The following is a 13,589-nucleotide window of genomic DNA, read 5'->3' as shown; positions in this document are numbered from 1 at the left end:
CTCCCTATACAACTACATCTATAGAAGTGTGCATGTAAATATGTTTGTTTTTTTGTTTTGTTTTTTGCATCCGCATACGACACCCAACTCCATGCTCCCACAATGCCACCCTCTTACGTACTGCACAGTTTTGAAGAGGAATCTTTGTTATCAATTCAATTTAAGTTATTTAGTGCAGCTGTCTTGGAGCGTGTTTGGATCCATCCATTGCTTCAATGCAGGAGGCCGATGATTTGTTGATGCCTGCCTGAGCTTAGACTAACCTCTGGCTCCTTTATTTAGGCTCTATTTCATCCATGGCTCTTTCCTATGTGTGATCCTGAGTCCATCTATCAGCCATCAAACATGATCGACCCAGCTGCCCTCTTTATAAGCCTGAAAGTATACCAAATGTAGAAATAAATGCTACGTTGAAAGCTTCACTGAAATGTGTAAAAGTGTAAAAAATATCTAATTGCCTTCACAGGCACGCAGTAACTCTCTATCAATGGTCATTCTCCTGAGATTGCAGCTGCCTTCTTCAATATCTTCTCAACTCTTTCAAACATCTATCCATCCATCTCAGTATCTGCCCCCCCCCCCACCCCACCCCTCTCTCCTTGTTGTCCATCTGTCCCACACTGTTCCCTCCAGTGTCTTGCTTGTGCCATGATGACATTAAGCCAGAATGAGCTCTTTCATTCTCATTTTTTGTCTAGTGTAGGCGTATACATACATTGTGCGTGTGTACTGGGGGGTCTGGATGTTGACTAGATTTTGTTTTGTGTGTGTTTGTTGTGTGTGCTGTTTTTCATTTGAAAGTGGTTGCATCGTGGTGTGGTTCATTTCAGAGTTGCCTGTTTGCTCAAATGATGTGTGTTACTAACAATGGACAAAAGCGAGAGTTACACAGTTGCGGTGTATTCATTTTGGATGACTGCCCGAGGCGGGGGTTTTGCAATTGATGCTGCCATCTCGCACAGGTCAAGTAATTATCCCAACAATGTCACCTGTGATCTGGGATGACGGCGCTTACACCTCCTGTATAAAATCCTAGGTCATCCCTTAATCTGTCTCAAAAGAATCTCAACGTTAAGAGTGGCAGAGAACTTTGGCGGTCACCCAGAATTCATGGAATCTCTGTTACATGTATAACTCTCGTTCTGTTTCATTCTTCCTGACCGCCAGAGGCTGTACATCTAGCATTGGATGACACTTATACCAGAAAGGTCATGAGGAAAGCTCACCGTGCTCAGGGACATAAGGCGTTGATAAAATGGCTGTTGTAACCACAGCATAACTGGGTTAAAATGCATGATGAAGCACAGGTAGCAGGGGCATAAATGTGAACTCCCCTCAAGGCAACCCATGATGTAGACACATCCTGGTAGAGTGGCACTTCTTGGGCACAGGAAGACACTGTGATTTGTAAAATGACTAAGAATGTGCACAATGACTACGGTAATTTTACTGACGTTTACGAGACTTAACAACTAGTCTAAAATTAAGAAAACACATCTGGCCACATGGACACACACGGATTGTACCTTCTGAGTGGTGAAGAATACACTCTTGATTGAATTGTGTGTGGACCATTGACTGGTCACAAGATGCTAGAAGTGGGTTCAAGCATTCAGCTATAACCAGGATTCAGGTGCCATACTGTTTCTCCGAATCCCCATTTCATCCGGCAGACCGGAACCATTCGGCACACCCACAAGATGCACAGCCCTGAGCCTCGCAAAGTTAGGGAATGCCCAATTCACCTATAGCTAAGACCTGGCCTCTCCCACTTAGACACCCTCACTCACACAGTTAGGGAATGCCCAATTCACCTATAGCTAAGACCTGGCCTCTCCCACTTAGACACTCCCACTCACACAGTTAAGGAATGCCCAATTCACCTATAGCTAAGACCTGGCCTCTCCCACTTAGACACTCCCACTCACACAGTTAAGGAATGCCCAATTCACCTATAGCTAAGACCTGGCCTCTCCCACTTAGACACTCCCACTCACACAGTTAGGGAATGCCCAATTCACCTATAGCTAAGACCTGGCCTCTCCCACTTAGACACTCCCACTTACACACTTTCCAGCCGGGCTCATTCATTTCAATGTAAATATCATGGATTTTACACATTTAAATACTGGAACCAGACCTTCAAAATCTCTTCCAAATCCGTCAACAAGGCCTGCCATATGCACTGGAAAAATGTGTGCATGGCATTTCTCTTTTAAAACACTGTTTTATCACATAGGAAAACTATTGGTGGAGAGGTTTGTCTAACCCATGTTATGCTTAGCTGTGATTGGACCAAAGCAGTATGGGGAGGGGCTTTATCTGCAGACACTGATGGTTGATTTGTGTTGTCTGTCCGGATGAGAACATGCCAATTTCTCAGGGCTGGTGTAAAGTGCCTGAGTTCTAAGAACACTGATAGAGTTTCAGCATGTTTATGTTCAAGCAACTCTTCCAGTGCTGCAGGCCAGGAGGGTATGTTACGTTCTCTTTCTCCAACATTAAGAGGGCCTGGCCACAATGCCTGGATACACTGGCCCTCCTGTTTCTGTGCCACTTGGGTCCAAGTAGAGACCGTTTGTTCACCCAGATCTGAAAGAGAGAACTACCATGGATTCTGCAGTCAGTATGCGTGTTAGGCTGTGTTTCTTAACCGTGTCTTGCTGGAAGCGATGTAGAAGCTGTACAATGGAATCCACATGCTTTAAGTACAGGGAGGCTCTGATTGGCCCACGGTAACTAACACGCAACTAGGAAAAGTTGTGCTGCTGACCACCTGCTCCTGAGTTTGGGAATCAGGAAGCATGTACACTAAGGATCTACCATCTTGGTGGTAGTTGACCTGTCGACCTCGCTAACTAGGCTAGGGATTTGTCTGGACCTTTTGACTACAGACATTTTGATTTCGATGAGTTGAGAGCTGGCACCAGAATTGTAATACATAACATACCCCTTGGAGCGTAGACACCACCAGCGAGGGTACATGGTCTGCTTCTAGCAGAGAAGCGTCCGATGGCCGACCCCAGGGGTTCAGGTCTTAGCTACTGGGTGCTGGGCACAGTAGTTGACTAGTTGGTGAAACCCTTAGCTGTGACACCAACAATGTTGTGTGTAACGTAATGCATTGGTTCTCAAGGGGGTCCTTGAGCGAGTCCCAGCTAAATGATAATTAGAAACAAATGGACCCTTATGGGTCTGTAACTCAGATGGTGTACAAATGGAACCAATTGGACCCCAACGGGTCCATTTGTACACTCTCAGAGTTATATTAACATTGACTTGACTTGACTTGGGGTCCTAGAGATAGAAATGCCATTAAATGGTGGCCCGTAACCTAATGCATTTCAAACTGGGGGTCCTTGAAATTAAAATGGTTGAGAATCACTGCTAGAGCAGTAAAAACCTTCTCTTATGGGAGTCACTGGCATAACTTTTTCAAATGCGGGTCTGTGGGCTAATACTGTCAATTTGGGGGTCCTTGACATGAAAAGGTTTGAGAACCACTGACATAATGTGCTGGATTGACCACACTGTAGTTACAATAGCGGCAGCAGATGTGCAGCAGCTACTGCAACCTGGTTATTTTAGTCGTTCCAGCAGCAAGGCTTATTTAAACTATGCTAAATGGAAATAAAAAATTGACAAGCAGCAGTCCTCAAGCTGAAACACTATAGACTCTGCATAACTTATAGAGGCACATAAGAACACTAACCACTAATGGTCTTAAACACATAGTTAAATAACTTACCACAAAACATCTGACACGTACAGGTACACTGCCAGGAGATAGTGAAGTTAATGTTTATGCCCAACCATTTATGGCCAGCCTCTCCGAGAGCCGAGGGCAAGCACAACGCAGTTCTACAGAATAGCACTTACTGTACCCACACATGGTGAAAACACTGGTTAGCGGTGAAATCAAGCTTATTGAAAGTTGTGAGCCAGCTGGAGCTGGAACCACACTGGATGATAACTCCAGTCCCCGCATGCAAAACCACTACTAATTAATTTGTAGCGTGCAGAAAATATGAAATTGGAATAGCTTGTCACAGCCTCTAGTCTAGTGGATGAACGTATGAAACTAGCGATGGGATGATAATCGTTATTGTTTATCGTGATAAAAAACGCTCACAGTTGTATCACAGATACTGTATATCCTCCGTCATACACTAGGATGAATTGGCTTCTGTTGAGCTGCAAATTCAGTACCACTAAACCCTCTATACTTGATGAAACTGACCTGTAAAGAGCACATTTGGTACGCTCTTATTCACTCTACAAATCGATAACTTGCACAAATCTACATTCTCAACTCGTTGTGAGCTTGTAGATCGGCTATTTTTGGCGAACGTTTCCCCCCAGAATAGGGATGCTGGGCGTTTAAGTTCAAGTTCAACTTAAAATGCAAATTTTGCATTTAAGTTTTAAGCTTATTTTGATTTAAATGGCGATAATAGTTAATCACTATTTCTGCCACAATAATCATGACATGTAATTTTCATATCATTGACCTGCGATCTTTAGTCCACAATCGGAAGAAGATGGAAGGAACATACTATTGGACATTGTAGTTTTTCTTTTTTACTGGAGGCTTGCTCTTTGTCATCCCATGTCACAGGTGAGTTACTGTGTTGCTATAATTAATTACTTACCTGCACATGTGTGAGATGGACCCACTGCAAGAAGCACCACCTCTGGTGGTCAGGAAGAATGAAATGGATCAGGGTTTGTGCTCTTGTGGCATGTGCCACAAGAGAGAACTTCGGTAAGTAAGCTTGTGGAATGCAAACCGAGTTTACATCCAATGTCATTCTCATACCAAAATGTCATTCCCATGTTGTTTGAGGTTTGGTTACTTTCAGTCAAATGAGGTATCATTGACATTTAATACAAGTGCTTTTTCCCAGGTGAGTTTATGTTGACTTGTTGCATGTGGTTTGAGTATCCTTCCATGCAGTTTCGGGTGAACACAAATGTGATGCAATGCAACCCGTGTTCCAGTGTGTGTGTGTGTGTGTGTGTGTGTGTGTGTGTGTGTGTGTGTGTTTGTTTGTTTGTGGGTGCTGTGTATGTCATGATGACATGAAAGTGTATGTAGTATTGTCAGGGCTGAACTCAAAGCTATGCATCAGCACTCAAACTCAACATGTCTGATGTGAGTGGTTGTCCTCTTTCACAGGTGTCGTTGCTGGAGTACCGCAAGAGGAAGCAAGGGAGCGGCCGTGATCCAGAGCCCGGGGCCAGCAGCTCCTCCCTGGGGAACACCCCAACCCGGCCAGGCTCCCACTACAGCCAGGATTCCCATCACCCCCTCCACCAGCTGCAGCCCCCAGCCTCGCCGCACAATTCCTTCAACTCCCCGGTCCACTCCTCCATCCCCCAGATAGAGGAGGTCAGCCCCCCAGACCACAGGGCTCAGGAGAGCAACAGCCACTGGTGAGTGACGGTCAGAAGTTATACATATCTTGCTACTGTCGGCAGGGGCATTCAGAATGTGTATACATTGGGGATTATTAGTGGAATGAATACAAAAGCTGGAAGAGGGCGGCTGAGGGCGGACCAACGTGGTCAATATCCTGTTATCCACATTCTATTGCCCCCAGAAGCTAATTCAAAGGAAACAAACGGCAGAGGGTGCTGCTTTTCGCAGATGGGTTCCCAGATTGATACATGTATAACCCAGACCCTTTTACAGAGCTCATTACATATTATTTGATGATCTCTACAAAAGGGTCTTGGTATCGAAAGTTAGTATGGGAACTAGACATGTCTAACCTGGTTAGTTACAAATGATGCATGGCCTTTCTATGGTTGCTGTGTTGGTTATGGTTGTATGCTATGTGCTGAGCCTGACGAATTAGACCGTTCCTCACCCAGGAGTCAGCCCAGCTCCTAATCCAGACAACAGTCTTGTCAAAACTTGACTATTGTAACTCCCTCCTTACTGGCCTACCAGAGCTCTTAAGCCTCTCCAACTGATCCAAAATGCCTCAGCTTGCTTGGTCTTCAACCAGCCAACATTCTCACATGTCTCCCCCCTTCTCCGCTCCCTCCACTGGCTCCCGGTCGCTGCCCGCACAGAATACAAAACTCTGATGCTGGCATTCAAAGCAACCAAAGGTATGGCTCCCTCATATCTTGCAAGTATGATCGAACCCTACAAACCCTCCCGCGCACTCAGATCAGCCAACGCAGGGAAGCTGGAAGTTCCCTGACTACCCTCACTAAAAACGCGGGGACAACGCTCCACACGTCCCAAACTCTTCTCCCTTCTGGTTCCAAAACTATGGAATGCACTTCCCATTACAATCAGAACTGCAGCCTCACTCCCAATCTTCCGCCGTAGTCTTAAAACCCACCTTTTCAGACTCCATCCAGGCCCGTAGCACTTACCCTACCCCCTTAGATACCACTTTTTGTAGACTTAGATAGCATTTGATACAGACTTATAGCATGTTATGTAGACAGCACTAGAATTGCATTGTATGTAGTCATAGCACTTCAGTATAGCATAGTATATATGTATAGTTTATATGTATAGTTTCATTATATAGATATTCCACTGTTACGTTCTTAGCTTACGCATGTTTCATGATAACTACTTTTTATGTATGTGATGTATTGCCATGCTTTTTGTTCTTGCTTAATGTAAGTCGCTCTGGATTAAGAGCGTCTGCTAAATGCCTAAATTGTAAATTGTTTGCTCTCCGTCAGGATGGTGCCCACCAGTGTGGAACGACTACGGGAAGGCCAGGGCGTCCTGGAACGAGTTCTGAGAGGCAGCATCAAGATGGAGCGCATTTTAAAAAGGGGGGATGGCTCAGTGCCGGGAGACAAGGAGCCTGGTATGACATGGACTCACACTCATCATTTTATATTATGAACGTTTAATCTTATGTGGCATTTTATAATTACTACTGCAGCTTAATTGCCCTTTCACAAATAACAGGTAGTAAAGAAAAAAATAACCTTGAAGCAACTTCTTTGGTAAAAGTGTCTGTGATGATGTACGTGTTTAACAGACGGAGATCGATATGATGTCCAGACAGGCACCATAACCTCTCCCATGAGGAGTCCACACAGATACAGTCCCTCTTTGTATGCCCACCAGGTATGCTGCTTCATGCTAAACCTCACTTGAGACATCATTCACAACTAGTGCTTAGGTTTTGAAATTATGAACAACATTATAGGCTGCTATGGTGTGGTGTCATACTCAGCGCACCAATGGCATTGCATGACCTTGAGTGTATCAATGTGATTATACTACAGATTTATTATAAATTGTTATGATGATGGTAGATAATGCATCCACTTGTTTTTCCAGAGTTATATTATTGGGAGATAATAATAATTTGGTAACTGCATGTTTTGTTTGGTTGTGTGCAGTCATCAGAGAGCCACGGTCAGACAGACAGCCCATCCTTCCTCCAGCAGAGCTCCTCCTCTCCATTCCGTGGTTCATATAGTCCCTCTGGCCCCCCCTCTTCCTCAAGTCAGAGCTTCTACCCTCGGCTCTCCTCGTCCCACCCTGGCCAGTCCCAGGACCTCCCCTCATCTTCCTACCCCAGTCAGACTCCCACCTCCTCGTCCTCAGACTCCAGGCCACCAGGGGGTTCTCTACACCACCAGCAAAGCAGCAGCAGTATGGACGGAACTCCTGGCTACAGCAACAGCCACTTAAAAGCTAGCCTCTTGAACAGCAGTGGCTTAGTGGGATCGCCCAGCCCAGGCCCTCGGACCCATGGCCAGACTAAAACAGACTTGGGTAATCAGACCTCTAGACTGAGCCAGCAGCAGGCACCTCGGAGCCTGAAAACGGGCAGTCCGGGACAGGCAGTGCTGCAGGCAGGCTCCAGGCTCCTGGCAGCCTCTGGAGCCCCACATTACCCGCAGCGCGGGCCGCCCCTCACTCAGTTCCAGCACCCGCCTCTCCAGGGATCAGGAGTACGGACACAGTCAGGAAGCTTTTAGGACCTTGTTTGAGTGCATGTGTGCATGCGTGCGTGAGTGAGTGTGAGCGAGTGTGTTTGCGTGAGGCAGTGCGTAGCTCCTCAAGCCCTAAACCTGTGGTGAGGGCTCAGTGAGGGGAAATGTGTACAGAGTCAGACCTAAGAGGAGCCAGGACTTCTTGTATGGATCTCTCCTTTTATTTTCTGTCTTTTCTTTCTTTATTTTCTGAGAAACTAAATTACTGCATTCTGCACAAAGCTAATCATTGACTTTCGACATCATTAAGGAATCAATGGAGTAAGCGATTTAAAGAAGAAAATAATGGACACATTCTGAAAATAAGAAATCATAATGTAACTTGAAATTGCCCCTGGCGTTTCCTGACATGTTGGACTGTGCAAACAGGTTACGTAATGTTTGAAAGTAAAATCTTCAACATGAGTATCTGTACAAAGTTTTAAAAAGTGTACCTGTTGTCTTGGTACCTATGTTTCATAAATATTGAGATGTAAACATAACTCAAATCAATGTTTTTTTGTTTGTTTTTTGCCCTGTTCCCCCCTCCCTCCAAAGTTAACTTCTGGGATTTGGCAAGCAGCCCAGTCTGTCCTGCGGTATAGAATATAAGCGTTTCATTTTGGAAGGGGAAACAAAACGGACAGTGTGTATGTCCTTCATCCGTTATAAAGATGTATCCAAGAGTTTTGGAGGGACAAAAGCTTCCCGATCAGGATCATTCCATGTGATTACCAGCTTTCTCAAAACGTTTTACTCTCTCGAGCCTCCATCTTTTCTAATGAACATTGATTTGATTCCCCCTCTGTTCAGTTATTTTATCCCCACTTGACCGTTTGTTTGGTTTTCACTTTAGTACTACTTCACTGTAGACTTGCGATATTGTACTTGAGACGTACAGGTCTTATGATTCATGGTGCTGCAGTCTTGTTTTTCCAATAAATTTGAAATCCACTTATGTTCCGTGAGCGGCTACGGTCATGTTGTCATTTGGGATCCGTTTCCAAGGTTGGATACAAATTGTTACACAAACGTTATAGTTTTTGTTCTTTGATAGTATTGGAATGCCGGAACAAAAAGAGAAGCTAAGAATCTGACATAATTTCTTTACTCTGTTGGGTTTGTCTCCTGTCTTGAATCCTGTAGGATTTTTTTTGGAAACTTTATTGAGAGTATATATGTTTTTTTGTTTTTTTTTTCCTTTTTTTTTCCTTCTGATCAATCTTGCATTCCGTATACCACCTAACAATGGGGGAGGGAGATCTTTGGGGATCGTGTGGATGGTTTATACAACTAGAAAAAGCTGCTGTTTTATTTTCTTGTTTTTGTTTTTGTATTTTTTACGCAAGTGCTGCTTCATAAAGTTTCCCTTTCCACAGAATGCTGTAAGCCCTGTTTAGTTTTCACTACGGTCCTCACCAACTGAATTCTAATAAAGGAAAAGAGAAACAAGTCCAGTTATATGGAGTCATGTGCCACGACCACTGCAGTGGGACCTCATACCAATGCTGTCACCATCTCAACATGAGAGTTGGAACGCAGAACATTTTTGTAGCTCATTTGGACCACACGTTTTTACTGTTTTGACTGTCATGACCCAGAACGAGCACTGGGATACTGGGAAGTATTAATGACCAGAGACACTGGTCATTTCTTGACCCCCCCCCCCCCCCCCCACCATGCCTCCTTGACCAACAGACAGAAGGGTACTCACACATTAGATGAATGTTTTGAAAGAAGACGTAAGAAAAACAATATGTAGACTCAAAATTAACCAGCACCTTAAAACGTAAGAAATACAAGCTAAAAATGACACAAATGCGACATGTATGAATATGTGTACTTGTATAGAAAGAAAAGTGTAATAGAAACTAAATTTACAGGATGATATTTGCTTTCTTTCTTTTTGTTCTTTTTTGGGGGTTTTGAGTGACCACATGGATGGGTGTCTGGGAGTTAATCATTGTCTGTTCCTGTTTTAACTTCTTGTTCCGGAGTTTCTTGAAAAACCAGGCGCTGCATTTTCTTTCTTTCTTTTGTTGGTTTGTTTCATTTTTTACACAAAGCATAGTAACTATTTCAACCACACCCCTCCCCCTCCAAAAGATTTAAGAAGCAGAAGAGATGTAATGCATTTTGATAATAAAATAATCATGATGGTAATGTATTTTGAAAACTGCCCTTGTGAAATTGTTTTTTTTTGTTTTGTTTTTTTTGTTTTTTTAATTGATCAAATATACTGGTTACTCAGCCAGATTGTGCATGTCATGGCTCTAACGTAGGCTACTGGGTACCCCGAAGAAACGTCACGCCAAACCAGGCTCTCGGTTCTGCCTTGACCATGTCGTTTGGGGGGAGGTAGAGGAGAGAGAGAGAGAGATGCAGTAAAACTGACCTTTTACGCACTGGTGGTCGATCTGAGGGGGCACTTGTTTTACAGGCGATCGGATTAAGGTTGGTGAGGGGTCTGTTAAAACGACCGGATTAAAGGACAATTTCACCACTTTTCAATTTATCTTCATATAATAGGTCCTCACTAATAATCATGATAAAATGGCACAAAACCGAGGCTCTGCGTAAAAGGTAGTCCCTAAAACTATACCTAAACCTAACCCCAGTAAAACCATGAGTAAAACTATAAAACTAGTGGCTGCGTTTCAAGGACCCGGAAGAACGACGGAATCCGCTGAAGATACCATGCAAGCGTGAGAGATACAAGTAAGTAATAACTGTAGGCCTACAACATAAAATGCAGGATTTTTGGTCCTCAAAGAAATACACAATGGTCTACCTGCACAGACACTCGCACGCTCGCTCGCACACGCACACACACACATTTCCACATAGATATATATATCACCTACGGCATATCATTCATTCATCCATCCATTCATTCAATATTTATAGATTTTCTTGGGAATACATCTGAAGTGACCTAAACTGGGACAAAATTACCCTACTGCACTTTTAGCCGTTATTCAAAGCGACCACTAGATGGCGATGTGAGTCTTTACATACTATTTTGCATTAGCAATGACCTGTCTTTTTCCCAACTACTTTAAATTATATGTATATTACATCTCACTGATACATTTCAATACATGTATTTATATTTGCTATATGTTGCACAAGATACTGTGCAACACTGTCTCTACATATTTGTTTTTGGTATTTGGCTAAACTGTATAGCCTACTGCAGCCTATATGGCAGTACCATTCTTGTGACTAGGGCCTACATATTGTGTATGTACGTATATTTTATTATTTTGAACTCTTATTCTCTTAAATGAATGTAACTGCAGTTCGGAGGAAGCTGTTTCATACCTGATGTAAACATGTGATGTGACATTGAATGTGAAATTGATCCTGCTGTGTAATGTAGTTCAATGTTGAAAACACTGTGAAACACACACATGCGAGCACGCACACGCACACACACACACACACCTCTACCTACCTTGTACACTTTGGTTGACCCAGCCAGCCAGGGGGGGCCTATGGTCATTCAACCAAGGAGCACAGCACTGATATATTTCAGGTCAGTGCCTTCCTTACTTTGGGTATGAGACAGGAGAGAGCAACAGAAAGAAAATGACAAAATGAAATAGGGCGGGGGTGAGAGAACTCTGAGGCAGGCACATCACTATGAATCTCTCTTTATTAAGCCCCCTCTAGCCCAGCAGTTTGGCTACAGTGCTTCACAACAAAAAGGCGGCAATCTCATCTGACATCCCGTGTTGCCCACCACCCCCCCCAGCCATCTTTTAGCGTCTCTGCCGCCACGGTTATAAATAGCCCCGCCTAGCATGAGCTAAGCGACTCAGTGGGGTGGAGAGATGTGTGGTGTGTCAGGAAATGTTTCCACAAGGTTGGGTTTCAACGTTAATGTGTTTTGCAGAACGGCCAGTTCCCTCTCCCCTCTCTACGAGGTTATGTTGTTGTTGTTGTTGGGGGCCAAGCCCAAAGGGGCGAAAGCCCCTATTGTTTTTCTACCGTTTTGTCTTCTTCCGCCACTGTTTGCAGTTCTGGCAAGGACCTCTGACCTTTAGATCTCCCAATTCTTTCGTAGCCTGCTATTTGCATGGTTGGCTCTTGGCTGCGGGTATACAGAGTTGACAGACAACCCCTTCAGCCAATCAGTGTAACAAATAAGGTGATGTCATCTCCAGTCTCCAACCAGCTCGAGCCCTATTGCTTTTATGGCTTGGCCCCGTCTTATAGCTGCTTGCAGCTATATTTGTTGTTGTTGTTGTTGTATGGGTGTTGCGTGATACTTGGTAAGATGATTAGTGTTGATGTGCTCACCTCGCTCTGAAATGGATGCTGTTCATCTGTGTTGAACTGTAGGCCTATGTGACGCACGTGCGTGCGTGCAAGTGTGTGAGTGAGTGAGTGCGACATATGAAGAGGCAACTTCACCACTCGGTCAGCTACCGACTGACATATTCATAAAGGACACATGTGAGCCATCGACTATTGTGACTCCTTTACAATTTACAATTTACAATTTAGGCATTTAGCAGACGCTCTTAATCCAGAGCGATTTACATTAGGCAAGAACAAAAGTATGGGAATACATCACATATATAAAATGCATTTATCAAGAAACATGCGTAAGCTAAGAACGTAACTAGAACATATCTATATAATGACACTATACATATTAAATATACATATATACTATACTATGCTATACATATGTACTATGATGTGCTATGACTACATACAATGCAATTATTGTGCTGTCTACATGACATGCTATAAGTCTGTTTCAAATGCTATCTAAGTCTAAAAAGTGCTATCTAAGGGGGTAGGATAAGTGCTATGGGCCATGATGGAGTCTGAAAAGGTGGGTCTTCAGACTACGGCGGAAGATTGGGAGTGATGCTGCAGTTCTGATTGCAACGGGGAGTGCATTCCACAGTTTTGGGGCCAGAAGGGAGAAGAGTTTGGGACGTGTGGAGCGTTGTCCCGGCGTTTTTAGTGAGGGTACTTCCAGCTTTCCTGCGTTGGCTGATCTGAGTGCGCGGGAGGGTTTGTAGGGTTCAATCATGCTTGCAAGATATGGGGGAGCCATACCTTTGGTTGCTTTGAATGCCAGCATCAGAGTTTTGTATTCTGTGCGGGCAGCGACTGGGAGCCAGTGCAGGGAGCGGAGCAGGGGGGAGACATGTGAGAATTTTGGCTGGTTGAAGACCAGACGAGCTGCGGCGTTTTGGATCAGTTGGAGAGGCTTAAGTGCACATGCCGGTAGGCCAGTAAGGAGCGAATTACAATAGTCAAGTTTTGACAAGACTGTTGTCTGGATTAGGAGCTGGGCTGATTCCTGGGTGAGGAACGGTCTAATTCGTCGTATGTTATAGAGTGTGAACCTACAGGATCGAGTGACAGCTGTGATGTGAGTTTTAAACGAGAGCTGACTGTCCAGGACAACACCAAGGTTCCTGGCTGCCTGGCTGCCTGAATGTTAATTGAGACTTCTGAAGCCTTATCTGCCACTATAATTATGAGTGTGCATTGTGTTTTTAATGTTTGGCATTCACATTCTCACCTGCTATACCATTCCTTTAGGGTTTACAGGCAGCAAATTATATACTACAACTACAACAGTAAGTCCAGTG

General features: G+C 44.1%; 1 protein-coding gene across 9 annotated transcripts in view; it reads left to right on the top strand.

Moving 5' to 3' along the window:
- The window catches only part of setd5 (SET domain containing 5), a 35,973-nt gene extending 25,829 nt beyond the window's left edge, over window positions 1–10,144 (top strand). For all 9 annotated transcript variants that reach the window (XM_079511231.1, XM_079511238.1, XM_079511236.1 and 6 more), the window contains 4 exons: window positions 5,180–5,436; window positions 6,715–6,845; window positions 7,023–7,111; window positions 7,390–10,144. In XM_079511231.1, the coding sequence (XP_079367357.1) occupies window positions 5,180–5,436; window positions 6,715–6,845; window positions 7,023–7,111; window positions 7,390–7,974 (1,062 nt within the window). In that variant the 3' untranslated portion in view covers window positions 7,975–10,144. The remainder of the gene's footprint in view (window positions 1–5,179; window positions 5,437–6,714; window positions 6,846–7,022; window positions 7,112–7,389) is intronic.
- The last annotated feature ends 3,445 nt before the right edge of the window (window positions 10,145–13,589 follow it).

This window comes from Electrona antarctica (genome assembly GCF_951216825.1).
Source record: "Electrona antarctica genome assembly, chromosome: 9".
Lineage (NCBI taxonomy): Eukaryota > Metazoa > Chordata > Actinopteri > Myctophiformes > Myctophidae > Electrona > Electrona antarctica.
Note: the sequence above shows the minus strand (reverse complement) of the source record. Positions and strands in the feature narration are given on the sequence as shown.